This window comes from Myotis daubentonii, chromosome 10 (genome assembly GCF_963259705.1).
Source record: "Myotis daubentonii chromosome 10, mMyoDau2.1, whole genome shotgun sequence".
Classification (NCBI taxonomy): Eukaryota; Metazoa; Chordata; class Mammalia; order Chiroptera; family Vespertilionidae; genus Myotis; species Myotis daubentonii.
Window position 1 is genome coordinate 75,147,049 of NC_081849.1, and position 27,116 is coordinate 75,174,164.

Consider the following 27,116-nt stretch of genomic DNA (forward strand, 5'->3'; position numbering starts at 1 on the left):
TCTATTGGTTCTGAGGACTCCCGTGAAGTATTTTGAAAGCACTGGGTAAATTTACATAGAGGTGTGAAAAGATCTCAAATATATAATGTTGATACATAAGAACATCGATGCATATGTAAATGCATAGGAACTAGGAGTCATCAGATAGGGACTGGGTTTGCAATTAGTGCCTGTGCAGGATATTAGCCTAACTTGTAATGTTTAAATTTATGACTATGTGCAACTTAAAATTAATAACAGCACTTAGAATGTCTTTAAAAGAATATCCAAGATGTCAGCAACACTAGTTGCCTCCAATAGGTGAACTGAGTGCCCGGGAAACTGGAAGAATTTTCACAGTATAACCCTCTGTGTCTTTAAATATTTCAAGGATATAACTGTAGCATCTATTTGGGGGAGGGGGAATGTTAATTAAAATATATAGATAACTTGACTTAAAACAATAATTAAGAAATGCCCAATCTCCTAGGAAAACATAATTAAATGTGACTATTGTGAAGATCTTGGTGTCAGCTATGTGATAGGAGCTCAGAGAAAGGTCTCCTAAATAGGTCTAGAGCAGCGGTTCTCAACCTGTGGGTCGAGACCCCTTTGGGGGTCGAACGACCCTTTCACAGGGGTCGCCTAAGACCATCAGAAAACACATATATAATTACGTATTGTTTTTGTGATTAATCACTATGCTCTAATTATGTTCAATTTGTAACAATGAAAATACATTCTGCATTTCAGATATTTACATGACGATTCATAACAGTAGCAAAATTACAGTTATGAAGTAGCAACGAAAATAATTTTATGGTTGGGGGTCCCCACAACAGGAGGAACTGTGTTAAAGGGTCGCGGCATTAGGAAGGTTGAGAACCACTGGTCTAGAGGATTCAAAACGGAGGTGACGCTAGAACAACAAAAAAAGAAATGTCCCACTTTTTCATTCCTGGAGAGCTTAGTCCGAGGCGCCCACGGGCCCTGAAATCTAGATCCAATATGATTTTCAAGGCGGAAGAAGCAAAATTGATGACGGTGGGGAAGCGGCCTCTTAGCAAAACCGAGAGGCACCGGATTGGGTCAAGTGCAACCAGCGCTGGCCCTCAACGCCGGAGTTCCAAATTCCCACCCTCTCCTTGGGGGCAGATAAGCCCGCCCTCTTTCGCCTTTCCGCCTCGCTTATTGGGCGGACTGATGATTGACATACATACTTACCAATCAGTGAGTCCACTACGACACTAGGGCCCCAGCCGGGTCTTTGGTCCCTAGGGCGACTTGCGGACTCTGTGCGTCTACGTCAGCGTGCTGACGTCAGGAGCCGGGTAATCGTGGAGGCTCGGGGGCGGCTGGCGGCCGGTGGCGGGCGGTGGGCGGTGGGCTGCGCCTCGCCTGCGGGGCTCGATCCAGGGTCCCGCCCTGCAGAGCCCGCCCCTCTGCTCGCGAGGGCCCCCCACGGGCGCGACCACGGAGTTGTGGTCCCCGGGCCAGCCTGGGGCAGCAGGCCCGGAACCACCCCATGAGGTAGGCTGGGTTTCTCGTCATCCTATTTGACAGATTGGAACACTGAGTCAGCCGGGGCCAGATGACCTCCCCGGGGCTCACCGGAGCCCCGCCGACCGAGGCCGCAGCCCGAGCATCCAGCTGTTTGCTGCGCCCCCCGGAGAGGAGGAGGCGGAGGAGGCGGAGGCGGAGGCGGAGGCGGAGCAGGCGGAGGAGGCGGAGGAGGATGGGCTAGGCAGGCTCTGTTTATAAAAGATCCGCGAAAGTGAAGTTGCAGCCTGTTAGCCCGTTTTCATCTGGGGCCTGGGCGGGGATTCGGGGGCTGATTGCAGGAGCGAGGTCTCCATTCCTCCACCCTGCGGACCCAGGGGAGTCTCCGGTGGGGTCCAGCCTCATGTGGGCGCTGTGGGCCCTCCAGAGCGACCGAGAATGGTGACAGGGTGATGCCCGGGTTATACAGGCTAGTGTAACCGGCATCTGATATTCTTCAGTCAAAAAGCTGTGTTCGAAACAAAAGTTAGAAATGAAAGCACAAGTCACGGATGAGTTGGCTGTGGTTTAGTTCACTGCTTTGCTCACTGATGGGCTCCTGGCCATATTTCAAAATCTCATTAGCATGCTTACTTTCGTTTAGGATTAGCAAGGGTTTTTGTGTTTTTTTTTCGTGTGTGTGTTTTTTTTTCTTTCCTCTTTTAGTTCAAACATGAACTTGTCTTACCATTCCCTTAATGTGCCAATTTGTCATCAGGTCATTTGTCTTTATTTCACATGGAATCACTGAATTCATCACTTGGTTAAGTTTAGCAAGGTAAAGTAACAGGTCTCACCGCTCAGATATAGTGGAATTAACTCGGTTTGTTTATCTCTGAACTCTGTTGAGAAGGGTTCTGAATGATAATTTCTATATTAACCATCTACTCAGATACCCTCTCCTTCTAGAAGCAGGATCTCACAAAACTTATGGTACTGTCGCTATATTCATAAAGTAAAAACATATATCACGTACTATATGCACACATACATATTTTCTATGATCTTGAAGGATTTATTCTCTTTAAATCTTGCTGTCTCAAACATTGATCTTTTAAGACTGCATTATTGCATAAAACCGCATTAAAGAAATGAAACTAAAGCCATTTCCGGGGACTTTTTCTAACTTGTGTCCACAGAAGGATGGTAATATCATTTGAATTTATTCTTTGGACAAGTTTATCTGATGAGTGTATCATCTATGCCACACTTTGTTTTAGGTGTTGGCCACTGAGTGCTGAAAAATGTATGTAAGGTTTTTGCCTTCAAAGACCTTAGCTTTTGGTGGAGATACAATAAACATGTAAACAAAAATGACAACTTGAGCCCGGCCTGTGTGACTCAGTGGTTGAGCGTGGACCTCTGAACCAGGAGGTCACGGTTCGATTCCCGGTCAGGTCACATGCCCGGGTTGCTGGGTCAGTCCCCAGGGGGGGGCGTGCAGGAGGCACCAATCAATGATTCTCTCTCATCATTGATGTTTCTATCTTGCCCTCTCCCTTCCTCTTTGAAATCAATAAGAATATATATTTTGTAAAAATGTCAATTTTAGATAATGATAAATGCCAGAAAAAAATATTACAGGGTAAGGGACTAGAGTGTGACTGGGATATGGGGGGAAATTTAGGTATGGTGGTCAGTGAAGACTTTCTTGAAGAAGTGACAGTTTGAGTGAGACCTGAATTTTAGAATGAGTCAGCCATGGCAAGCTCTGCTGGAAGTTTCCAGGCAGATGTGCAGAAGAGCTAAAGGAAAAATGTGCTAGGCAAGTTCCAGAGATAGAAGAGAAGCCATGTGACTGGAGTGGAGTGAACCTAAGGAAGAGTGAAGGGAAGGACAGCGGTAGGAGAAGACACTCAAGAGATGGGCAGGAGCCAGGTCATCAGACAGACAAAGGAAATAGGATTTGTGTATTGCCAAAGCCCTCTTTGTTTTCTTTAGGGATGGTGATAGACTCTGACCATCTCTCTGCTTTATTTTGGTTATGAAGTCATTGCAATAATCCATTATATCTTTTTTTTCGCCCTAGGTCCTCTTTCTTAAAGAAAAAATGTCTTCTTCCCTCAAGCACTCTGTCCCAAGATGTTTCTTCCCTGTTCATTGTTACTATGTGCAGGACTCTGAGCCTCTGCTTGTGTTCAACTTCCTGGTTCTATCCTTCCTATTGCCAACCATGAGTCCTCTCTAGTATCATTTATGTTCTCACTCTTTGGAAAGGACTGGACGTTAGTCCCTGCTCTTCTCCAAGCGGAGTTCTTGGAAACTGCGTTAATGAAGTTAATAACCATTTTCCATTGGTTAGAGACTTAATATCTGCCTTCATTTGGTGCCTACCGTGTTCCAGGCATGTTACATACATTTTAATTCTTCCAACATATTGGGAAGGTAAATATTATCCCTTCTTTATGGAAAAGGAAACCTAAACCTAGCTAATACTGAGGGAGTCTAGATTTGAACACCCCAATTAACCCGTCCCCAAAGCCTAATCCATGTCACTTTCCTGCTTTCCTGAGTATATAACAGCTGCTACAAATCTCTATTATTTCACATTTTATTTTATAAAATGGCATTTAGAGATCATGATTCAGTACTCTCAGTTGAAAGCTGGGCTGTGGAGATGTATAGATGTTTAGTGATTTTCAAGACATAACTGATGCCAAATCCTCCCCCTGCCGATTTTCAGCCAAATGCTTTTTGAAAATCTCACCACAGGGGGTTTCTGTATATATAAAAACATAGCATTCCAATGTCCATAAACTCATCCAAGGTTATTTTTAAAAGATTAAAAAGTGCTGCTTTGGGGGGCTAAAAGAAATCCTTTGTTTTATTTTCCTTCCCTTTTCTAAGTATTAAACAAGTATAAGCTTTCTGAATGAATCTTTGGTTTCTGTTAGTAGAAAGTCATTTCAAATAACTTTAATATTTAATTTTTTTATTTCACAAATCTTTGAAAGGGACTTTAAAGTTGTTACTGTTTTCCCTTTAACCTTATGCTTACAAGTATGGGAAGCTTTTTCATTAGTCAATTAGAATAATGTTAATGGATTAGCACCTTTTTTCTTAAATGTTGGAAGAAATTTAAATTTAGGGGAAAGAGAGCTTTTGATCTTTAAGCCATCTACTGGATATTTTGTCCGGGTACCTCTGTCCTGTAAGATCGTTCATGCAACTGAATCCCATTCTGATGATCATGATGATCATTTGGCCTCAAATCACAGTGCCCTTCTTCCACTAGGAACCCTGAACCCCAAAATGCACTCCTGGCCTTTCCTCCAACTTCAGTGCCATTGTTTGTACTTTGTTCGCAGCCTGAAATGCCTTCTAGATGGACAAATGCAGCCAAAGTTCTCCCTGTCCATCTGCGTCCATCTATGCTACTCCCTCAATGAGATATTTCCCATATCTCCTTAATGGAAGCCTTCCTTTTCACAGCACTTTGGGGAGATTTTCTCTGCACAGGTTACCAATCTTGATACCTTTGGTAATGCACTGTTTTATTCATGGGTGCTCAAATAGATGTTAGCTTGAACTTAAAAGAGACTTAATTCATGTTATACATGCAAAGTTTTTTGTAGATTGTAGAGCCCTTTAGTTTTATTCCTGCGTTTATTCCTCATCTTTGAGAGAAGCACTGAAATGCTTTTCTTGGCTTTGAATCATACAGACTCTTTCCTGTTTCAGTTAAGGCTCTGACTTCTATAGTTAACAAGGGGTCCCTTGGGAGGAACTCAAATCTTTGGGTTGTAAATGTTGAAGAGAGATTGTCGCAAATAAAAATCAATGTTGTGTGTTTTTATAGTGTCAGAAAAAAAAATAACAGCGATTCCACTTTAAAAAATATATATATTTCTATATTGATTTCAAAGAGGAAGGGAGGAGAGAGCGATAGAAACATCAATGATGAGAGAGAATCATTGATTGGCTGCCTCCTGCACGCCCCCCACTGGGAATCAAGCCTGCAACCCAGGCATGTGCCCTTGGCCGGAATCGAACCTGGGACCCTTCAATGCGCAGGCCGATGCTCTATCCACCGAGCCAAGATGGGCAGGGCCGATTCCGCTTTTCAATATTAAAGATAAGAAAATGCAGGCACAGAGAGACTAGCCGGAGACCCCTGCAGTGTTGGGCTAAGAAGCCTGGTCAGGACCTCTGGTTCACGGCAGCAGGAGCTTATGCAGGCCATCTGTTGGCTCCAATGTCGTACATCAGAGCTCCTGAAAGCCTCTCACAAGTTTATCAGCGCAGCTCAGTCATTTCCGGACAGTTTTGTTTGCTTTTCTTGTGAATTGACCTGGGTCTGGAAGATAACCTCTTGGTGGTGACTCAAGATCAAAGCAGGGCCTCTAACCAAGGATCTTCCTGGGCAGGCATGGGGGTAGTGTCAGGTTTGGTAGACCCCTGTATAGTTCAAAGGCTTCTCTTCCACTTCCCTTCTCATTAGTTTTCCAAAAAATATATTGGGACTGGTGGGCATCCTCACCCCATTAAACTTGGATTTTGAAAAATTTGGCTTAGTGCCTTATACATTGTGGTAATCACAAGTTTCTGTGTCTTGTATTTTCTAGAACATTATACTTTTCAAATACAGTGGGGCCTTGACTTACGAGTTTAATTTGTTCCATGACGGAGCTCATAACTCAAATTACTTGTATGTCAAATCAAAAAGTGAACGAGTGAGACATGTGATGCTGGGCTAATGTTGTGGCGTTCACTGTGACGTTCGCTGTGCCAACTGGCGGTGGGGTATCTGAAGCTGGCTCGTAACCGGAATTTTAGCTCGCAACTCAAAGCAAAAAATCGGCCGAGAGACGGCTCGTATCTCGAAAAACTTGTTAGTCGGGACACTCGTAAGTCAAGGCCCCACTGTACTGTGCATTATTGTTTGCCAAAGTATATTCTTATCTGCTTTTTTGTTTCAAGAAAATGTATTCTCATAATTATTTTTTTAATTAATCACTTGCCTGTTGGAGTAATGATGTGGAACCAGAGAATTTTAAGTACATTTCCCTATTTGTATGGTAGTAGAATTCATCAAAGGTAACACAAGTAGCTCTCGAGCTATTACATGTTTCATCAGCTGAGGTGGGAACACCAGCCAGGATTTGCTTTTGTCATTATTGATAATCAACACAGAGAGAGGGCGACCTCTGTGCCAGGTGCTCTTGTAAGTGCTTTGCCCGGATTTCTCATCCTCGGCGCTATTGACATTTTGGATACTTCTTTGTTGTGATGCTGTCCTGTGCTTTGCAGGATATTTAACAGAGTCCCTGAGCTCTACCCACTAGATGCCAGGGGCACCTCCCCAAATTGTGACAATGGGAAATGTCTCCCCAGCCTCTGACACCTTGAGAATCACTGCTTTATATAAACTTACTAGAGACCTGGTGCATGAAATTCGTGCATGGCAGGTGAGGGGGAGTCCCTCTCAGCCTGGCCTGCACCCTCTCGCAATCCGGGACCCCTTGGGGGATGTCCGACTAAACTGGCAGTTGGACATCCCTCTCACAATCCGGGACCGCTGTCTCCTAATCCCTCTGCCTGCCTGCCTGATAGACCCTAACCCCTCTGCCTGCCTGCCTGATCACCCCTAACCACTCTGCCTGCCTGCCTGATTGCCCATAACCCCTCTGCCTGCCTGCCTGATTGCCCCTAACCACTTGCCTGTCTGCCTGATCGCCCCTAACTGCTCGCCTGCCTGCCTGATCGCTCCTAACCACTCTACCTTGGTCCCCACCGCTGCGGCTTTGTCTGGAAGGACGTCCAGAATGATGTCCAGAACTTCGTTCAGCTGCCCAGTCTAATTAGCATATTACGCTTTTATTATTATAGATTCCTCCTAACAATCTTTAAGGTAAGGTGTATTACTGTTGTTCTCATTTACTAAAAGGAGAAGCTGAGGCATAGAGAAGTTAAGTAATTTGTAAGGTTACACAGTTAGTAAACAATAGTACCAGATGTGAAACTAGGCATCGTTTCTTTTGGAACCCTGGTCTAAATGCAACCAGCTCAGACTGGGCACCAACTACTAGGGATCTGAAGACCCATGTATGTAAACAGGTGTTAACATAAGAAGCATCCAAACCTGTAAAGAATTTCTGAGTTTATTTGAGCCAAACTGTTAACAGTTGTCAGGAAGCAGAATCTCAACGTATTGGGATAATGCTCTGGAGAATGGTGGGTTTTCCCCTTTTTTATACATCAAAGGGAGAGATATAAGTGGGTACATGAAATCCATTGGTGATAGATTAGGGGAGGCGGGAGAAAGCTAAGGGGAGAGCGGAACCTCTGGGATTGGATAAAAAGTAAAATGATAGCCACATGCTTCTTTTACATGGGTGGGCACAGGATGGTTAGCAGTTGACAATTGACAGGATAACAACCATGAGGGAATTTGCGGTTTCCTTGCTGGTACTATTTGTGCCCTGAGGGGTCCGGAAAAAAGGGAAGTTACAAGTTATCCTGATATTCCACAGGTATGTTATCTAGATGCACAAAGACAGTAGGCTCAGTAAAGATCAAAGTTGACCTTTATCAGGGAAGATACTGGTCTAGGACATATCTACCCACTATAAGCTGCCTTTTAACTAAAGGCTTTAATTTCAGACCATCCTTTGTGGTTACTTTAGGTTTCTTGAGTTTGCAAGGCCTCCATGCAGGCCTTCCCTGAGTTAGTCAGGTTAGCATGTGGCCCCTTTTTCATCCACACAGGAAACAAAAGAAATGCCAACAGGGACCAGGCAGGATTGGAAATAAATGAGATGGTTAGGTGGTAAATTGGCGAACTGGAGAGTATTGCCAGAATTACCTGTTTCTGGAAATCTGGATTTTCTTTGTGTGAGAAACTCTCATTTTTTAATATTGGCAAATAATTAGATATTTAAAAAACAAAATATAAGCCCGGCCAGTGTTGCTCAGTGGTTGAGCTTCTACCTATCAACCAGGAGGTCACAGTTCGATTCCCCGTCTGGGCACATGCCTAAGTTGCAGTTCCATCCCCAGTTGGGGCATGCAGAAGGCAGCTAATCTATGATTCTCATCATTGATGTTTCTCTCCCTATCCCTTCCTCTCTGAAATCAACACACACACACACACACAATTCAAGCCAACAGACAGACAACTCTGTGACCTGTATATGGATAACCTTTGACTCCAGGCTATCAGTTTGCAGTTTTTTTCTGTGTAGACTTTGTAGCAATGTGAGATTATAGAGAAGTGTACATTCATTTGATTCTGTGTGGAGGGCGAGTTTCCTTCTTTGAAGGCTCAGGAAACGAGGATGATTGGGGTGGGGCTTCTAGACTAGCGTTTATGTCAAAAGAGTGAGAATTAAAGCTGGCCATCCATCACACTTCGAACAAAAAGGGGTTAGCATGTGGCCCGTTTTTGTCCACAACAGCCTTTAGACAGCTGAGTCTGGGTTTAACTCTCTTTGACTGACCAGGCTCTCTGCCTACATTTTAGTAGCAGAGGAACTCCTGCTGGTCTTACTGTTTTCCTTTTTGATTTCTAACTGCTTACCCTTGTTAAATAATTTGAGAGCAAATTTCTTGAGAGTGGAGTTAGTTTCAAATCTTCATTGAGAACCTGTGATCTGAAAAAGGGCCCTGTTAGGGGCAGAAATAAAATATTGGGGATTGGTTATATAAGAAATATTAATCATACTCTGTTAACTGTGATTGCTTTGTTCTGATTAAAGAAAGCACATTCTAACCTGGCTGGGAGTTTTATGCCCCTGGGACCTGGAAGTCAACCTTGGACCTAGGAGTCAACCTTGGAATGCAGTCTATTATGGAAAGATTAGTAACCTTGTTTCCCAAACAGTGGAGTCCCTGCCCTGTATTGCCTGTAACCTGTAACCGTTATACCCATTCTTATTCCTTTGGCCTACTTCCTCATGTAATCTTTGTCTTACCCAATATAAGCAGCTGGCGTATGAGGGGTGCCAGGCAGATTTTCATGGATGACCCGAGGCTCTCCCATAGTGCCAGCATTAATGGAACAAACGCTCATATATGATTCAGCCCTGTTTCTGCTTAATTGGCTCAAGTAGTGACAGCCAGCCTGTACCCATTGGTTGTCCAGTTTCAGCCCTACTACTACTTTTGTAATATCTGAACCCTTTCTCATTATTAGGCTATAATTCATGATCTGTTTTCTGGATATATTACCCTATAGTTGCATTGAGTCTATGTTTATGTGATTCTGTTTTTTGCATCATGAGCTAGGTTGAAAAAGTCATCTGATGCTGATATCTTGAGGGTCTGGTTTCTTGTGTGATGAAGTCTGATGAAAAAAGACTAGGGTACTGACTACTGATATTTTTTAAATCAAGGCATTAAGATTTTGGGATTTCCTTATCTGTCACATGCACCAAGCTTTGGACCTCAACCCTTCCTTCATAGTAGACATTAGTATTTTTTTTATATAAACTTTGTATCATCCTTGTATATCAAAGTACAGTATATGTAACTTCTGCCTGTTGGTTAGATATTCCTGGGCAAACGTGTGAATAGCATTCCCTTTTATTGACTTGCTCTAGTTTCTGAAATAGGAAGTTGGCCCTGGAAAACTCCAGGGACAGTTGACGTCATGTCTAACCTAGCATTGTCATCAGTGTGCTACTTCTACCAGCTATAGGGCCACCACAGGAGCAGTGAGGAGACGATTGCTCTGTCAATTAAAGTGACACTTTCAGGATCCCTCATCTGTAGAGAAGAAGCCTTGTGTTGTTTGACTCTGAATAGCCACCTTGGCAGCTTTGCTATCTACTTACTGGTGGGCTCCTTGGAGTGTATCTTCTGTTTTGTCTGTATAGAGAAGGCAGGTCTAGGGAGGCTATGAAGAATGTGTGATAAACAATTTTTAATTCTAGTCTTTAAGATGAAGAAAGTAGTTACTAAAAGAAGTGTACACTTTTAGCCGCCTTCTCTTCCTGGGAGAGCAGGGAGCTCACTGCCTTGAGGCATTAATGATTTTCAGATCTAAATCAGTAAGCTTGCCAGTTCTGACCTGAGAATAGAGAGCGTTTGAAAATTGCTTGCGCTTACTACAAGCAGTTAGCACTTACTACAACAATTAATAGCTCAAGGCTTTAAGTTCCATCTATCTGTTCCCAAATTTCTACCTCTAGCTCACACCTCCCCACTGAAGTCCTGACTTATGTCCAACCACTTACTTTGTTCCCACTTGAATATTGAAAAGCATCACATACTTCATATGTCCAACTAAACTGATACTCTTCTTCAAAGTTGCCCCTCTCTATCTTCTTCATTTCAGTACATAACTCTACCTTTCCTTTTCCTCAGACTATAGACCAGGGGTGGGCAAACTTTTTGACTCGAGGGCCACAATGGGTTCTTAAACTGGACGGGAGGGCCGGAACAAAAGCATGGAGTGTTTGTGTGAACTAATATAAATTCAAAGTAAACATCATTACATAAAAGGGTACTGTCTTTTTTTTTTTTTTTTTTTTTTTTAGTTTTATTCATTTCAAACGGGCTGGATCCGGCCTGCGGGCCGTAGTTTGCCCACGGCTGCTATAGACCTAGCAGTTTTCCCTCAGTCCTTCCTTTATCCCATCCCCCTTATCCATCCCATCACAAAATGCGTCTGGCTCTGTATTTAGAGCCAGTCAGTCTCACCACCTGCACTACCACAGCCCAAGTCTACTGAGTCAATATGTCATCTCTCTTCTTGAATTACTGCCATAGTCCACTAACTGGTCTTGCCACTTCTATGGTTCTCATCTGGAGAGCCTCTTAACGTTTTACCTGGATCATGTTTCTCTTCTACTGAAAACCTCCCAAAGGCTTTCTATCTCATTCAGAGTCTTTATAATGGAGTATTATCCCCTGCCTGTTGTTACCTTCTTGTTATCATCTACTGCTCCTCTTCCATTGTCATCTCCAGCAGTGCTGAAAGCTGATGACCTGGTTAAACTCCTACATCAACATTTATTAAAATGTTCTATTATTTTATGTTAATGATTACTCATTTATTTCAGCCCTTTGTATCCAGCATGTCTTCTATTGAAATAAACCTACATTTCTATGAAAATTGAAGCTTTTGATTTTTTTGCGGCCCACATAAACTTAAACCTTGTTCATTTGGCCCATGTTAGCCTTTGAGTTTGACATGCTTGGCGTACACTATTCTCTGATAGGTATGGATGAAAGAGTAGGAGGAATCAAAAGTTTCCCTAAGGAAGTGACCTTTGCATTAAGGCTGATAGGAAGAGTAAGAGCCATAGAGGTAAGGAGAGTAGCACTCCATGAAGAGAGAAAAATTGAAACAGAGGTTCCAGAGAATGTGATTTTTTTTTTTTTTTTTAAGGAAACTGCTTGTGATTTTTAGTGTGGTGAAGTGGTACTGGAGAAGTAGATAAAATTAGGCCATTTGCTAGATTAGGCAAGATTAAGGAGTTTGTGGTCTGTTAAAGGTCTCAGTAAACTTTTGTCAACATATGAAGCATTCAAACCTGCAGAGAATTTTTGTGAATTTATTTGAGCCAAACTGTGGACAATGGATTAAGAAAATGTCCCAGAGAATGGCAGTTTTGCATCTTATTCTATACATTATAATCAAAAGAGAAAACGTAAGTGGGCTACATGAAATCCATTGGTAATAGATTAGGGAGATTGGAGGAAGCATAGCAGGGGGCGGGGTGAGGTGGGAATTCTGGGACTGGATAAAAAGTAAAATGTAGACACATGCTTCTTTTACATAGGGAAGGTACAGTATAGTTAACAGTCAACAAATAATAACAATAAGAGGATTTTTATTCTCTGTCAGGTGCATTGGTTGTGCCTTGAGGGTCTGGTAAAAGGGAAGTTACCCTGACATTCCAAAGTAATGATATCATAGATGCAAAAAGACAATTGACAGGCTTAATTAAGGTAAAGATTGACTTTTGTCAGGGCATATTCTAGCCTAGGACATGACTACCTGCTATAAACAGCTTTTAGTTAAAAAGGTTTTAATTTCAGACCATCCTATGTGATTCCTTTAGATCTCTGAGTTTGTAAGTCCACCATGTAGGCCTTTCCTGAGCTTGTCAGGATTAATACATGGTCCCCATTTGGTCCACACTATTTAATAAATGATCTTATAAATACAATTTTTATTTTTGTTTTCATGTGGGAAAGATGTCATCATTTAGGAAGCTACCAGTACAGATGGGGCAGAATTTTTCTCCAGTTTTAGTAGTGTGGAATAAAAGAAAGAGAATAAGGTGTTCATACTGTAAGTTCTGTTGAAGTGGCCCTCAGATAAGCCAACATAAGGTAAGACCATCTGTACCTAAACTGTAGTGTGTCACTAGAGCAACCTGTGGAAAATAAAAATGAATTACAAGTTTAAGAGCATGTAAATTAATATTTGTCAATTAGCCTAATCTGAATAACTCTCAGTCTTACCTTGGTCCCCTTTGAGAAGCTGATAAAAAAAGTAGTCCTTCTTTCTAGAAAAAAGATGCAGATAATAAAATAAACATTTTAGGCTTTGCTAACCATATGGTCTCCGTTGCAGCAATTTATCTGTGCCATCTTAGTGTGAAAGCATCCATAGGCAATAAGAGTGGATCTGGTGGTGGTCTAATAAAACGCGATATTCAAAAACAGGCAGTGGGCCATATTTAACCTGCAGGCTCTGTGGCTATAGTTTGTCAACCTGGGATTTAGAACATTGATAGCTGTGCTAGATTGGAATATTAATCAACAAATACTCACTTACCTACTCTTCCTCTTTGGGTGGAATATACATCCCAGCTCTATTGCCTTTGGGTTTGGCCTTGAAATATACTTTGACCAATAGAATGTGAGCAAACATGATGTATATACAGAGATGTTAAATGTGTTTACATGTTTTAGCTATTCTAATGTGCTCTTGCCAATTGCTGTGAAAAGAACATGCCTTCTCCCATGCTTGTCCAACCATATAAATCTCTTACTTTTACTAATGACGTACATCCTGGCCTTGGGGGAGGAGGTTCTGCACCTCCCTACAGGAGTGTGGAACTACTGTCATTGCCAGTGGGGCGCTTATGTGTTGCTGAACGTTTTGCAGTGTGCGCATTTCTTGTTAAAGAAGCCCAGAAACATGCTTATTCATTAAGAGGTGATGGGGGAAAACGAACTTTGGTTTATGAGATACCTTTGGTGGAAAGCAGTTCCTCTTTAGGGCACACGTTTTTCTAGGTAGTTTACACATTCCGGTTACATGCTCTCTGGGAAGCTATTCAGTTAGTTTTCCTAGTCCGTGGGTGAGGACAGAATTGTAGAGGTTTTCTTCTTGGCACAGCAAGAGACCTGGCTTGGCTTGCTCACCAGCGGGCCCTCTCCAGGTTACCGGGCACACCTTTTTGTTGGGGTTAACATCCTGTCTTGATCCTGTACCACTGTAAGTTTGCATTCTTCTCTATGGCCATTCTTTTCCATGCAGCTGTTCTGTAGTATTAATTGTTAACATTAAGGATCGCTTCTCCTTTCACTTTCTCTTTATGTCTTCATCAAGACATAAATGCTTTCATCTAAGACTCTCCGTGCTCCCTTAGAGAAACAGTGCATGGAGGCGGGGGTGATGCTGTGGGTTGGGTGAGCTCTGATCTCACATGGTGTCCCTCTTTTATTCCCTCAGGCCTCTGCTCTCTAGGGATGGTGAGGTTGGAAAAAGGCTCCTGTAAGTCCCCTCCAGGATGAACTCCCTGCCAGCAGACATGGAGAACGCGCTCACAGGGAGCCAGAGCTCTCGCGCGTCTCTGCGCGATGTCCATTCCATCAACCCTGCACAGCTCATGGCCAGGATTGAGTCCTATGAAGGAAGGGAAAAGAAAGGCATATCTGATGTCAGGAGGACTTTCTGTTTGTTTGTCACCTTTGACCTCTTATTTGTAACATTACTGTGGATAATAGAGTTAAATGTAAGTGGTTTTTTCCCCATAGCAGTATAAGCATTGTTTCCAGAGACAAAACCGTTTTCTTATTTTTTTTTATATCATTTTTGTCTCAGTCAGTGAATTTTGTTTTTTCCCCCCAAATGAGGCAATATTGATCTCCAGCTGAATTGGACATTTCTTTTTCTTTACTGTGTAAACCAAACCTTGTTAATTTAAAATTCATTTTGTCTGGGATTTCGGAATTTGAATTCATGGTGTTTTGTATTATAGTGAGAATTGGCACACTACAGCCTGGGGTCAAATTCAGCTGGACTGCTTTTGTTAATAAAGTTTTATTGGAACACAGCCCTGCCCATTTGTTTACTTATTATCTATGGCTGGCTTTAATGTGAGTGGTTGCGTATTTGTGACAGAGTCCTTCTGTCCCACAAAGGCAAAAATGTTTATTCCCTGGCCCTTTTCAGAAAATAGATTGCTGATCCTTGCTCTATAAAAATGTAGCATGCTTCTGGAATATATTTTAGATGTTGCATCTCCTTTTCTGATTCCCATACTTAAGATTTTGCATGTTATTTACTCTACCTTTTTGCAAAGAGATTATGAATTCATGTTATAAAAATATTTTAGAACCATTTGGAGGTTTGTCTATATTTTGACCTATGCAGTTAGTTATATAGATCAGTGATTTTCAACCTTTTTTTTTTTTTTAATCTCATGGCATACATAAACTAATTAGTAAAATTCTGTGGTGCACCAAAAAAATACATTTTTTGCCATTCTGACCAAAAAATAGGTATAATTTTGATTCATTCACACAGGACAGCTATTGTTGTGTTGGCTGTTATAATTTTTTTAAAATATATTTTTATTGATTTCAGAAAGGAAGGGAGAGGGAGAGAGAATAGAAACATCAATGATGAGAATCATTGATCGGCTGCCTCTTGCACGCCCCCTACTGGGGATCGAGCTTGCAATCTGGGCATATGCCCTTAACCAGAATGGAACACTGGACGCGTCAGTCTGCAGGTGGACACTCTATCCACTGAGCCAAACCAGCTAGGGCTGTAATTTTTTTTTTATTTGACAATCTAAAGGAAAAGAAGTCAGTGCCTCTGACTAAATCAGGCATTGCATGTTTTTAAAATTCTTGCAGCACTCTGGTTGAAAATCACTGGTCCAGATCAGTACTGCCCAATAGAAATATAATACAAACCTCATATGTAATTTTAAGTTTTCTAGTGGCTACATTTATTTAATAAAACTAAAAGTAAATAGGTGAAATTAATTTTAATATATTTTATTTAACCCAACATACCTGTTTTCTCCCAAAGCCTTGGTTCTGTTTACATTTCTTACCAACAATACAAGATAAACTCTTCCAAAAGGCTTTCCTCCCAGGCAAAATTCATCTGCTCCCTTCATTTTCTTTTCTTTTTTTCTCACCCGAGGATATGTTTATTGGTGAGAGAGAGAGAGAGAGAGAGAGAGAGAGAGAGAGAGAGAGAGAGATAACTGTGAGAGAGAAACATTGATCAATTGTCTTCTGTACATGTTCTCTTGCATTACTTTCACACATAAATCTCTTTTTGTTTTTACTTTTTACTCTCCTTCCTAGGTGAATGGAGGCATTGAGAACACGTTAGAGAAGGAGGTGGTGCAATATGATTTCTACTCTTCTTATTTTGATATATTTGTAAGTATTTTCTATTATAGTTTATGCCAGATATGATGAAACTAACCAAAAGGCAAATTTCCTCCCAATAGACCTCATATTCTATGTAGTTCTATTTGTTTCCTCCCTTGAACACTATATTTCCTTCCCCCCCTAGTTACTGGCCCATTCTCTGTTCTCTTTACCTCTTTCTAAGGAATTAACTGGTCATCTCAAGATGATAAAAGATATAAGAAAGGCAGAAGAAAAAGCCATTTCTGATTTTCTTTATTTTTTCAAATAGCTGAAATAGAAGCCATTGGCACTAATCACTAAAAGGAAAATTTACCTATTTATGTAACATTATGAAAATGCATTTTCTTTTCAGTATATTTTCAATAATAAATCTGTTTCATTTTTCTCTAATATAATTTGGGAAAGTTATGTATTGGTAATCTTGGGTACATTAGTCAGTTGTGGAATTACAGATGCAGTTATCTGTAGATGAGGCATTCATTTATTCAAATACATGCTTGCAGTGTCTCTAGGACACTTTAAAAATATACATTATTAATATATATGTTATTGATTTCAGAGAGGAAAGAAGAGGGAGAGAGAGATAGAAACATCAATGATGAAAGTGAATCATTGATCGGCTGCCTCCTGCACACCCTCCACTGGGGATCAAGCCCGCAACTCGGGCATGTGCCCTGACTGGGAGTTGAACTGTGACCTCCTGGTTCATAGGTCAATACTCAACCACTGAGCCATGCCTGCTGGCTCTAGGACACACTTCGATTGGGTTTGACACATCTCCCTGGTATATCTCTTTATGACGTAAGTAGATCAGATTCTAGCATTGTGTTAGACATAGCATAGGCACTTAAAATTCACAGTGAATTCCCCCAAATTCATTTTAACTTCTTTATTCACTGTCTTTAGAAACTATAGAACCCTTAAAGTCAGAAAACCTGATTCACAACACTATTACTAGTTGTATATCTTTGAATAAATTATGTCTAAGTTTAGTTTCCTTAGTATTTAAAATGAGATCATCATCATCATTCTGAAAAGTAAATGAAATCATACATGGAAAACACATAACCCCATGATAGGTAGAGCTCAGGATCTGCAATCAATGTCATTATTTTTGTTGAAAACTTTAATGATTATATTTTCTAATGTTTTTCAAACTATTCTAAAATTCTTGTTTCCTTTTTGAAGGGGCCGGAATAAGTGTGTCTGGGGAACAAAGTGGAATTCCCAATAAGTAGAGCTCAGGATTCCCTTGCTATCACCCCCTTGAAACCTGACTAGCTCCATTTTTATCTGTATAGAATGTGAGGGTTCATTCTTATCTGTAGACAGAGCATAGGCAGTTAAGATTCACAGTGAATTCCCCCAAATTCATTTTAACTTCTAGTATGTTAAGATTCTATACAGTAGGTTGAAAAAGTGTTTGAATGCTGCCAAATATTTGGGAAACACTAATATAATGCAATCCCCTTATTTTTCCAAATGAAGAAATTGTGTTTCATGGTTCAGTATCCTGACCTAGCCTAGGTCATTGAAGTTGGTGGCAGAACATGTTATTTTCCAAATCTTATGATATTTATTTTGAAACTATTGACATATCAACAACAAAATTGATTTCTCTTTTTTTCTCTTATTTCCCTTGCTGAGTTTATCTTAAATTAGCCTGAGTCAGGAATTGTCAGGAAGCCAGGTTAATGCGCTGGTCAGATCTCATTGGTTGTCTGTGCCCCATGCTTAGGGGGTTACTGGACAAATAGGGAGAGCCCATTAGCTCAGATTGGAAAGACTGTTGAGCAGGGGACCTGGGAGCATGAAACCTTGGGACCTGGGAGATGTCAAGATAGAGGGGTAAAGAAATACTTTGCCAAGTCCCGAATGTGGAGATAGAATTTGGAATGGAGAGAAACTAAATGGTTAGATTATTGGCAAACACATTTTTAATGAAAGCAGCAAATTAAAGACAAATATAACCTGTGAACTTCATTTATGTAACAGAATCTTAAGTGAGGTATCTAGTCAATGGCAGCAAAATGTTCAGCCTGCAGCCTTTTAGCTGTTTTGACGAGTGAGGAACTTTGGCAGACCTCTACCCTGAGTCTCAAGGGTCCAACTCAGAATAAACATATTTTCTGAGTAAAATTGGTAAATTGTTATTCTGTGTTTATTTCGTAGTGGATGAGAGTTACTAAGACAGCTGTAGTATAGTGGTTAAGAGCCTAGTCTTTGAAGTCAGGCTACCTGGATTCAAATCTTGGCTTTCTCACTAAGGAGTTGTGGGATTTTGAACAATGTTTCTATTCATCTTAATCTGTATAATATGATTAATGATAGTGGTTGACTCATGTGGTTGTTGTGGTGGGAATTACATGGGATAATAATACACATAAAGGGTTTCACAAAAGTCCCAGAACCATCCTGAATAACCAGATAGTAACTACTGGGCTAGGCGGAACTCTCCCAATACCCCAGTAACCCAGAGCTTTGCTGAAGACTTGACTAAAACCCTGCTGTCTTCCAAAAGTGAGCATTTGTCCCTGAAGTGGAATCGGAAATATATGTGGACTTAAGTAGAAAGGAAAAACAAACATTTAATTTCATGCTCTTTTGTCGAGAATGGGAAATTGATTTGAATCCTTATTTGGATGGAACTACATAAATTCTAGAGCAGGGATCTCAAATGGTGGTCTGTAGACTAGTGCTAGTCTATGGCAGTCTTCAGCTAAATCAGAATAATGAAGGCACTTTGGTGGGTTCTTCATAAAACTGAGTTACTCTTCTTTTGTACATATTTTTAAAAACTCGTCTTTTCTTTTTTTAATACAGCTTTTGGCAGTTTTTCGGTTCAAAGTGTTAATACTTGCCTACGCTGTATGCAGACTGCGCCATTGGTGGGCAATAGCAGTGAGTATACCTGGATGAGTGGTTCGCCTCCTCCGGTGCTGGTGGCTAGGGCCTGCGTGCAGCAGGGCTGAGCTGGGAGAAGAGGCAGTTTTCATCTGGCTTTTCCCGAGTCCCCGTTCCTCTACCTTTCAACAGTTTAGCTTCTTTCCAATGGTAATGACTAACGAGCTTTGTCTATATGCATACTGAACCAATTCAGAAACCCAGAGGCCTAATAGGATTACTGGTCAGGCACCAACTCACCCTCTGCCTCATTGTATGAGACATAAGATCAGTATCTCTGCCACAAGGATATTTAGAAATTTTCCTGTTGGTTGAAACTGCTTAGTGATTGTTCATGACTTGCTCTCTGCTCATTTTGATAATTGCCTTCCTCCCTGTTTTATTCCCCTTCCTCCTGTCTTAGAGGGAAACGCTCTCATGTTCCTTTTTATTATTGCCTTTAGGCTTCTTAAAGGCAGTGGCCTTTTTACTCATTTCTGTTTCCTTGCATCCAGCAGAGAGCACATACTATTCACCCTAAACAAATATTTATTGATTGAAAGAAGAATTATAAGCAATTTTTCTATTTCCACAGATACCTGAACACTCACCTTTTTGAGAGCTCTAATAAGGCAGGTATATGAGGGAGGGGAATGCTGCTTAGAAATAGCCTGCAGTCCTGCTTTTGAGTGGGAAACCTTGGTCTGTGTGTGGGCTGGCACAGGCTTGTCCAGCACTCCTAAGACAATCCACCAGGGGGCGCCTCTGCCTGGGCCATCTCTTCTGAGCATCCACGGAATCCTTAGACCATCCATTGAGCCCCAAGCTTGCATTTCATTGATATCGGCGGACGGTTTTAGCCAGACTTGACTCCTCTCTTGAATACAAAATAGCTCTTTGGCAATACCAAATAGCTGATGATGGTCCCTTCCCGATTTTCTACAATAGTCCCTATTTGAGTCTCTGTAACATGCAGTAGGATTTGTCAGTCCAACTGTCTCAGTGTTTTGTGTTCAGAAAAATGGTTGACATTCTGTGAGAGTTTTAACAAAGTATCTTCAGTCTCTAATTGTAAATTATCAAGAGGACAGGTTAGATTTAGCATATTCATTTTATTGCTTCTGGTTTTTATTTTGAAAAATGTTTGTAGAGAAGGGTCCAGGCAGCTGGAAGAAGTCAGCTGGTAGCTAAACAGCACTTAGTTCAGCCTGTAAAGTTAATTAGTATCAGAATTTAAAATCCTTCTTCTCCTAGTAACTCATTTTAGCTGGTGTTTGTGTGTGTGTGTGTATCGGGGCGTGTTTTGCTAACAAATACCTACTCTGCAACTTTGTTAATCGTCACTAAGCACAACACCTGATGTCCCCTGACCTCCAGTCTGTCAATCAAGGCGACTATTTGGCATTCACTTTGGTCAGGTTTCATATTGCCACAAATCTTAGTTGGAGGACAGAGTGACTAGGGCCAGGTCCTATGGGATAATCCCAACCCCAATCCCAGGACCCCTGCCTCTGCATTTCACTGTCCTTTCTTCTGTGGTGATAGTGTGTTTGGATAAAATTTAGTTTCCCAACACACCAGCTAGTTTCCCAACACACCAGCTTGCTAAATGTGGGAGAAAGGCCATTAGAGCCAGCCAGGGATTGTGTGTTACATAGAAGTCCACTTTGCCACAGTCTGGGTTTAGGGGATAGAGATAGAGTGATATGGGAAGGAGCTGGCCTGGGCATAGCTTCTCGGGCTTTGTGTACTTCTGGCTCAGGTGGGTCTCTTGTGTGAGGAAGGTGCCTCCACAATGTCCAATGTCTAATTTGAATGGTGCCGACTTTTGTGTCTTTCAGTTGACAACAGCAGTGACCAGTGCCTTTTTACTAGCAAAAGTGATCCTCTCAAAGGTATGGCCTACCACTTTTTCTGAAGAATGCCATCTATAATAACCATGCCTCGTTTTCCACTGTGAGCTCATGGTAACTGGATTTCCCTCTGCTGCTCACATCTGTTCTTCCAGCTTTTCTCTCAAGGGGCTTTCGGTTATGTGCTGCCCATCATTTCATTCATCCTTGCCTGGATCGAGACGTGGTTTCTGGACTTCAAAGTGTTACCTCAAGAGTCAGAAGAAGAAAACAGTAAGTTCCTCTCAACGTTGGCCTCCTGGGACTGGCTAAGTGCTGAGCTGGAAGGAAGAGCTGAGGGTGCCGTCATTTGAACGGAGCGGCCGGTGGCTGAAGTTAGCAGGTCGTGGTGTCTGTGTTCCTTAGTGGGTGTAGCTGATATCGCAAGGAGAGTTGGATGAAAGGGCAGTGACAGAATGTGGCTCCTCCCTCCAGCTGTTAGACCTGGCTTCCTGAGAAGACGTGTGAACACTGGTGACAAAGACATGCAAACAACAGAAATCGTAAACACCGCTTTCTCCTCAGACAGGTTGACCTTTCTACCTGTTAATACTCAGGGCACAAGGCATTTTGTGCATCTAAACAGAACTATTGTATAAGGACAGAGAAATGTGAAACATGTTAGGTGAACTGAGTCCGCCGTTCTAAACGTCAGGATTCTCCAGAGTTCCCATGGCTATCAGCCAGCTGTGACTTTGGATGTGCCATACTTAGAACATTAAGCGCCTAGAGTACAACTGGTGGTGGGTTGATGCTGAAGGTGGAGTTCAGGAAGAGGATGAGAGCGAGCCAGCGAGCCATTCAAGAAATGCACCACGCTCCGAGTGGCTGAGTGATAGCTAGCGTTGTGGAGTTGTGCGTCCTGCCAAAGCTGTTGTACTCTCCCTGTGCGGCTTTGAGCATCCCTGGATATTGACTAGGAAGGCCAAGTGACTCATGGAGCTTTATGATTAATTATTGGGCTGGAATTCTTTTCTAAATTGTGGCCTTAGTGGGAGCCCACGTACTCCACCTGCCCTTTTGCTGGTGACATGATCCAAGCTCAACAGAGACCCAGGCAGATTTAAGACATGCTCTTTCATGCCCCCTCAGTCACCTGGCTCTGTTTGCCCTGCCTGATAGAAAAAAATGTCTGTCTTATGTAAAGATAAACATGATTATAACCCAAAGGAACAGCAGAACGAAAAGTAACATTGGAAATGGCCTTCTTTAGGAAAAACCTCATTTTCAGAGAAGACATCTACAATAAAAGAATTATTCAAGAGTAGGTTTTAAAACACATTAATCAGACCAAGCCTTATCTATCCTGTGCCTTCTTTTCCTTAATGAAAACATATTGTGGACTTGGGACAAAGTTAATGGAAATCATTTTTTAAATTATATATAAATTGAACTTGATTGAAAGTGGAACAACTATTAATGTGACTGAGGCCTGAATGCTTATGTGTTTAAATCAGATTCAAAATAAGTAACAAAGCAGAACACACAATTAATGAAACACTTTACAATAGCACTTATTTTTACTGTCTGTAGCATACTTTATAGACTTACCTGGTATCTGCTATTTGGCCTGCTGTTTCTCATTGTTAACTCACATTCAGAGCTCATTGTTGATCGCCTCTCATCACGTGTTAGTGTTCTTGAACTGTCCACATCATCCTTCCTTTTCTTCTCTTTTCTTTGTTTTTTCTTTTTTTAATACCCTTCTTTTGTGAGGACCTTTTTACTGGATAATATTTCTTCACCATCTTAATTACTCTTTACATACTTACAAGAGTCTGTCCATTCATTGTGTTTTACATCTGGCAGTTCTCCAACCACATGCAGACGATAGACCACTTGTCCGAGCTGACCAGGTTTTCTGTTTTGCTTTGTGTTTGGTTCTGATGTTGATTTCTGTAGGGAGAAGCTGTTCTCAAGGGAAGATGCTGTAAATACCGAGTCACAGAATCACATGAGTTACATGAGGCTGTTTTTTAAAACTAGTTGAAATCTGTCCTTACAGTACAGGTTCACAGTTTATTAATAAAATGTAGTTTTTGGTGGAAAGATTTTCAAAGTATCTCTTTGGCTAAGACTTGTTTTTAAATGTAATATTAACATCACTTTATTGAGGTTAGCCTTGCCAAGAAGCTACCAGAACAGTGGCACCATCCCAACCTCTGATTTCTTCTCTTTCAGGACTCCTGATAGTTCAGGATGCTTCGGAGAGGGCGGCACTCATTCCTGGTGGCCTTTCCGATGGCCAGTTTTATTCTCCTCCTGAATCTGAAGCAGGTAAAAAAATTTGATTATCATTTGTGTTTTTTTGTCCATTATTCAAATGCTCAGCCGCTGTCTCTCCCTCTACTTCTCAAAACACTTAGCAAATATTTAACATACCAGGTATTTCAGATATGAGAATAGCTAAGACATGGTCTTGACATGTGATCAGTGGTCTGACATAGAGATGTAAAACTAAGTGGAATAGAGGGCCAGGGACACTGTGGCTTAGCGCCTGCAGCCTAGAAGACGGGCAGGAGAGATAAGGGCTTCGATGCTCGCTCTATTACCTGCCATTCCCTACTGACCCTCCTGCAGGGCCCCCCATGTTTAGGAATAGAAGCACTGTCCCCCCAGTTTTCCAAGTCAGAAACCAGATCCTCCCTGGGGACTGCCATTTTGATCCTCTCTATTTCTGCCTCCTGTATCTCATTCAAATTGTACCACTTAATTTCTTTTTTTCCCTTTTTATTGAATTTATTGGGGTGACACTGGTTAACAAAATTATACAGATTTCAGGTGCACAGCTCTACAACACAGCATCTGTACACTGATTGCATGGTCACCACCCTAAGTCAAGTCTCCTTCTATTACCGTTCATCCCCCCTGTAAATGGTGCGGGGATAAATGGTGATAGAAGGGGACTTCTGTCCACCTCCCCCTCCCTCCACTCCCCGCCCCGCCAGCAGTTACCACACTGTTGTATGTGCTCACGAGTTCTTTCTCTTCTTTGCTCAATCCCTCCACTCCCCCCATCACCCAGCCCCCCAGTCCTTCTCTGACAGCTGTCAGCTGCTTTCGATCTATGAGTCTGTCTCTATTTTGCTCGTTTTTTGTTCATTAGATTCCACATATGAGTGAAATCAGATGTGTACCACTTAATTCCACCTTGAGCTTCAATTCAGCATTTCTTGCTTCAGTTTCTGCAACAGCCTATCTCCCTGCTTTAGTTGCCTTCTCACAAGCAGCCACCAGAGTGCAGTATTAAAAATAACAATCGCATTTTTCTAAGTGTTTCTCATAACCACTCTGATGTGAAAGTCTTTCTCCCTATTTTAGAGATAAGTATATTGAGGCACAGAGAGGTGAAGGTATTTGTTCCACATCATACAAAGAACAAGGGTTGGAAGTAGGATTTGAACCCTGGCTCTAGTGCTGGAGTCCACGCTCATAGCTAATAAATATATAGCCTTTTAACATGAATGAACATTAAAAATTGATCACATTATTGCCCTGGCCAAAAGCCTTCAGTGACATCAAAGATTACAAAAGTCGTGACTCCTTAGCCTGGCAGAATGCACTTCTGTGACCACCCTTACCCAAACTCACCCTGTTTTTTCTCCTGGTCTTTCTGACTTGCACATATGTATTTAGTGTTTTATTTTTATCGAACATGTCCTTACAATATATATATAATTTGTCTTTATATATTTGTTTTTACATTACAACATGCATTTTTTTATGTTATAAACTATATAAATGTAATTTTAAATGGAAGCAAGATATTTCATGGAAATGTAAGCATTTTTAACTTCTGCTCTCAGAATTAGACTTTTTCCCCCTACTTCTGAGAGGAAAAAAATCTACATGATATAGAATAAGTGCTATTTCCTCAAGGATACAAGCTAAGGATATAATTCAAGAGTGGAATGATTGGGTCAAAGCACAACTAATGTGAGGCTCCCTGGACATTGGCCCAGAAGGGTTAGAACAGGGTCACTGGCAACAGCACACGCGGGGACCATCTGACATCACCTGGGCATCAGGAAGCCCTCACTGCTCTCTCACTGGGACAGTGCTTCTTAAAATATGTAGATTAAATTATTTGTACCAAAGCTCAGTTATTTGCCCTTGAAAAACATAGGCAAGCTTGCCAGCACAGAGGTGGAGGAGGAAGAGCTTGGGTAATTAAATTTCTGGTCTGTATGATTATTAACCATATGTAAATGAAATCCATTTTAAAAGAGTAGTGCAAGTTATAGATCCTGTCTCCAAGTTTCTCCTACAAGAAATACAGTAAAACTTTATTTTATAGTTACAGTTTTAACCTAAATCTCTGGAGGATTAAACATGTATCTCTCATTTAAAACATGTGTATATATTGTAATTTTAAAGACATCGTTTGTTACTTTAATAGAAAGCAATACTTTTTCTCATTCTCCTTTCTTACCACATAGGATCTGAAGAAGCTGAAGAAAAGCAGGACAGTGAAAAGCCACTTTTAGAGCTATGAGTCCTACTTTTGTTAAAGTAAGTCTTTGAAAATGAAACTGTAACAGCAAAGTGTTGAAATAGGGAGCATTTCTTCGAGCGGATTCAAAGTAAAATTCAAAGAATATGAGTGAATCTTTAGCCAGATTTCTCCAATTTACATGAATTTATTAATCATATTGTAACTTGTGCAAAAGGTCTTAACATTTTTTGTATGGGTATAAATTCGTGAAGTATGAAAAATACCTCAGAGACCTCAGTTTCTAAATAAAGATTAATTCATTTTTGTTTCCTTGGCCAGAATGTCTCCATGTCAGACATCGTTTAATTACAAACCCTAGCTTATGTAGGATGTGAGCGTAGCAGTCCTATGAGCTGTGGTACTGCTGCTGTCTCCATTTACACTTGAGGCGGCTGAGAGTTAGGGTGGGTGGGTAGGTAACCTGTTCAAGGTCGCACAGATAGGGAGGGAGTGGCAGAGCCAGGACGCAGGCCGTCCAGTCTGGTTCCAGTGTGCGCTCTGACCCTGCACTGATTGTCTCTCCAGTTTGTGGAGCTCCTGAGATGGAAGATGTGATCAGTCATTCAAAGCAGTAGCGCTTGATGTACCTCAAGGTGGGGCACGTTGTTAAATCCCTTCAAATCATCAAAGGAGAACATTTAACCTCAGAAATACAAGAAGATAATAAACATAAATTGTAGTAGCAGTGACTCTAATTATTTAAACACAGAAGGGGAAAGAGAGTAGATCTTAAAAGTACTTATCAGAAGAAAAAACCAATGTTGTCACTCTGTTTGGTGATGGATGTTAACTAGACTTATGGTGGCTACCATTTTGTCATATATACAAATATTGAATCATATTATATACCTGAAACTAATATAAAGTTATATGTCAATTAGATCTCAATAAACTAATAATAGCATTTTTAAAAGAAGGTAAGCATAGTAGACAGACTTCAGCATAGTTGGGAAGCCAGCATAGTGACAGCCGGGCCGGCAGAGGCGGCCAGAGTCCTGGCGAGTGCAGGCCCTGCACCTGCATCAGCAGCACCCCGTACTCCTTCCGTTCTTTGCACAACGGTCCTGAGACAAAGCAGACGTGTGGTCACGTGAAGAGCTGATCCTCTTCTACACCCTTTAACACAGGCTCTCTCCTGACCACACCATTGCCCTCTAAGTGTCTGTAACACAGCCATCTTCGGCACAGACTTTGCTATGAAAACATAAGGCAACATGTAGCATTCTTCCTTTCAACACGTCTCAAATATTTTTGTGTTCTTTCTTTTTCTAAGTTTGAAAAACCCTCACTGAGAATCACCGGAGGCAAAAAGCACCAGAGATGGGGTCTCCGTCTGGAAGGTTGAAATGGTGACATCACTGCTGACGTGATTGATTGGCTAATAAAGAATTTATTTATCGTAATACCTCACAGACACTGTATCATATTCACAAACGTTTAGTAACCTGCCTGTGGCTGGTAAGATAATGTCATGATCCATCCTGTATTGGTGAGATTGAGTCTGACCTGTTAATGAGTAGTTGCAGAATGGTCTTATACTGTATCCTAATCAAAGGACTTCTTAATATATTAGCATAACACTTCTTTGGTAAGCAAATACCTTTTTATTTGAATTCACAGAGTGGAATTGTTTTGTTTTATGTCTCAGATTTCTTTTTTTAACACCCTACATTTTCTTTGTCTTTTTTAACTCATGCACATGTGCTCTTTGTACAATTTTAAAAGTAATAAAATCCAACATATCAAAA

The 27,116-nt window shown here is 41.3% G+C and overlaps 1 protein-coding gene across 1 annotated transcript; it reads left to right on the forward strand.

Annotated features, from left to right (window-relative positions):
• The first annotated feature begins 1,280 nt into the window (after nt 1-1,280).
• STARD3NL (STARD3 N-terminal like) lies at nt 1,281-27,116 on the forward strand. The gene is made up of 9 exons (XM_059655725.1): nt 1,281-1,509; nt 14,153-14,435; nt 16,027-16,104; nt 18,922-18,999; nt 20,823-20,876; nt 20,990-21,107; nt 23,055-23,150; nt 25,313-25,385; nt 26,642-27,116. The coding sequence occupies exons 2-8, from the start codon at nt 14,211-14,213 to the stop codon at nt 25,366-25,368; spliced, it is 705 nt and encodes a 234-aa protein (XP_059511708.1). The 5' UTR covers nt 1,281-1,509; nt 14,153-14,210; the 3' UTR covers nt 25,369-25,385; nt 26,642-27,116.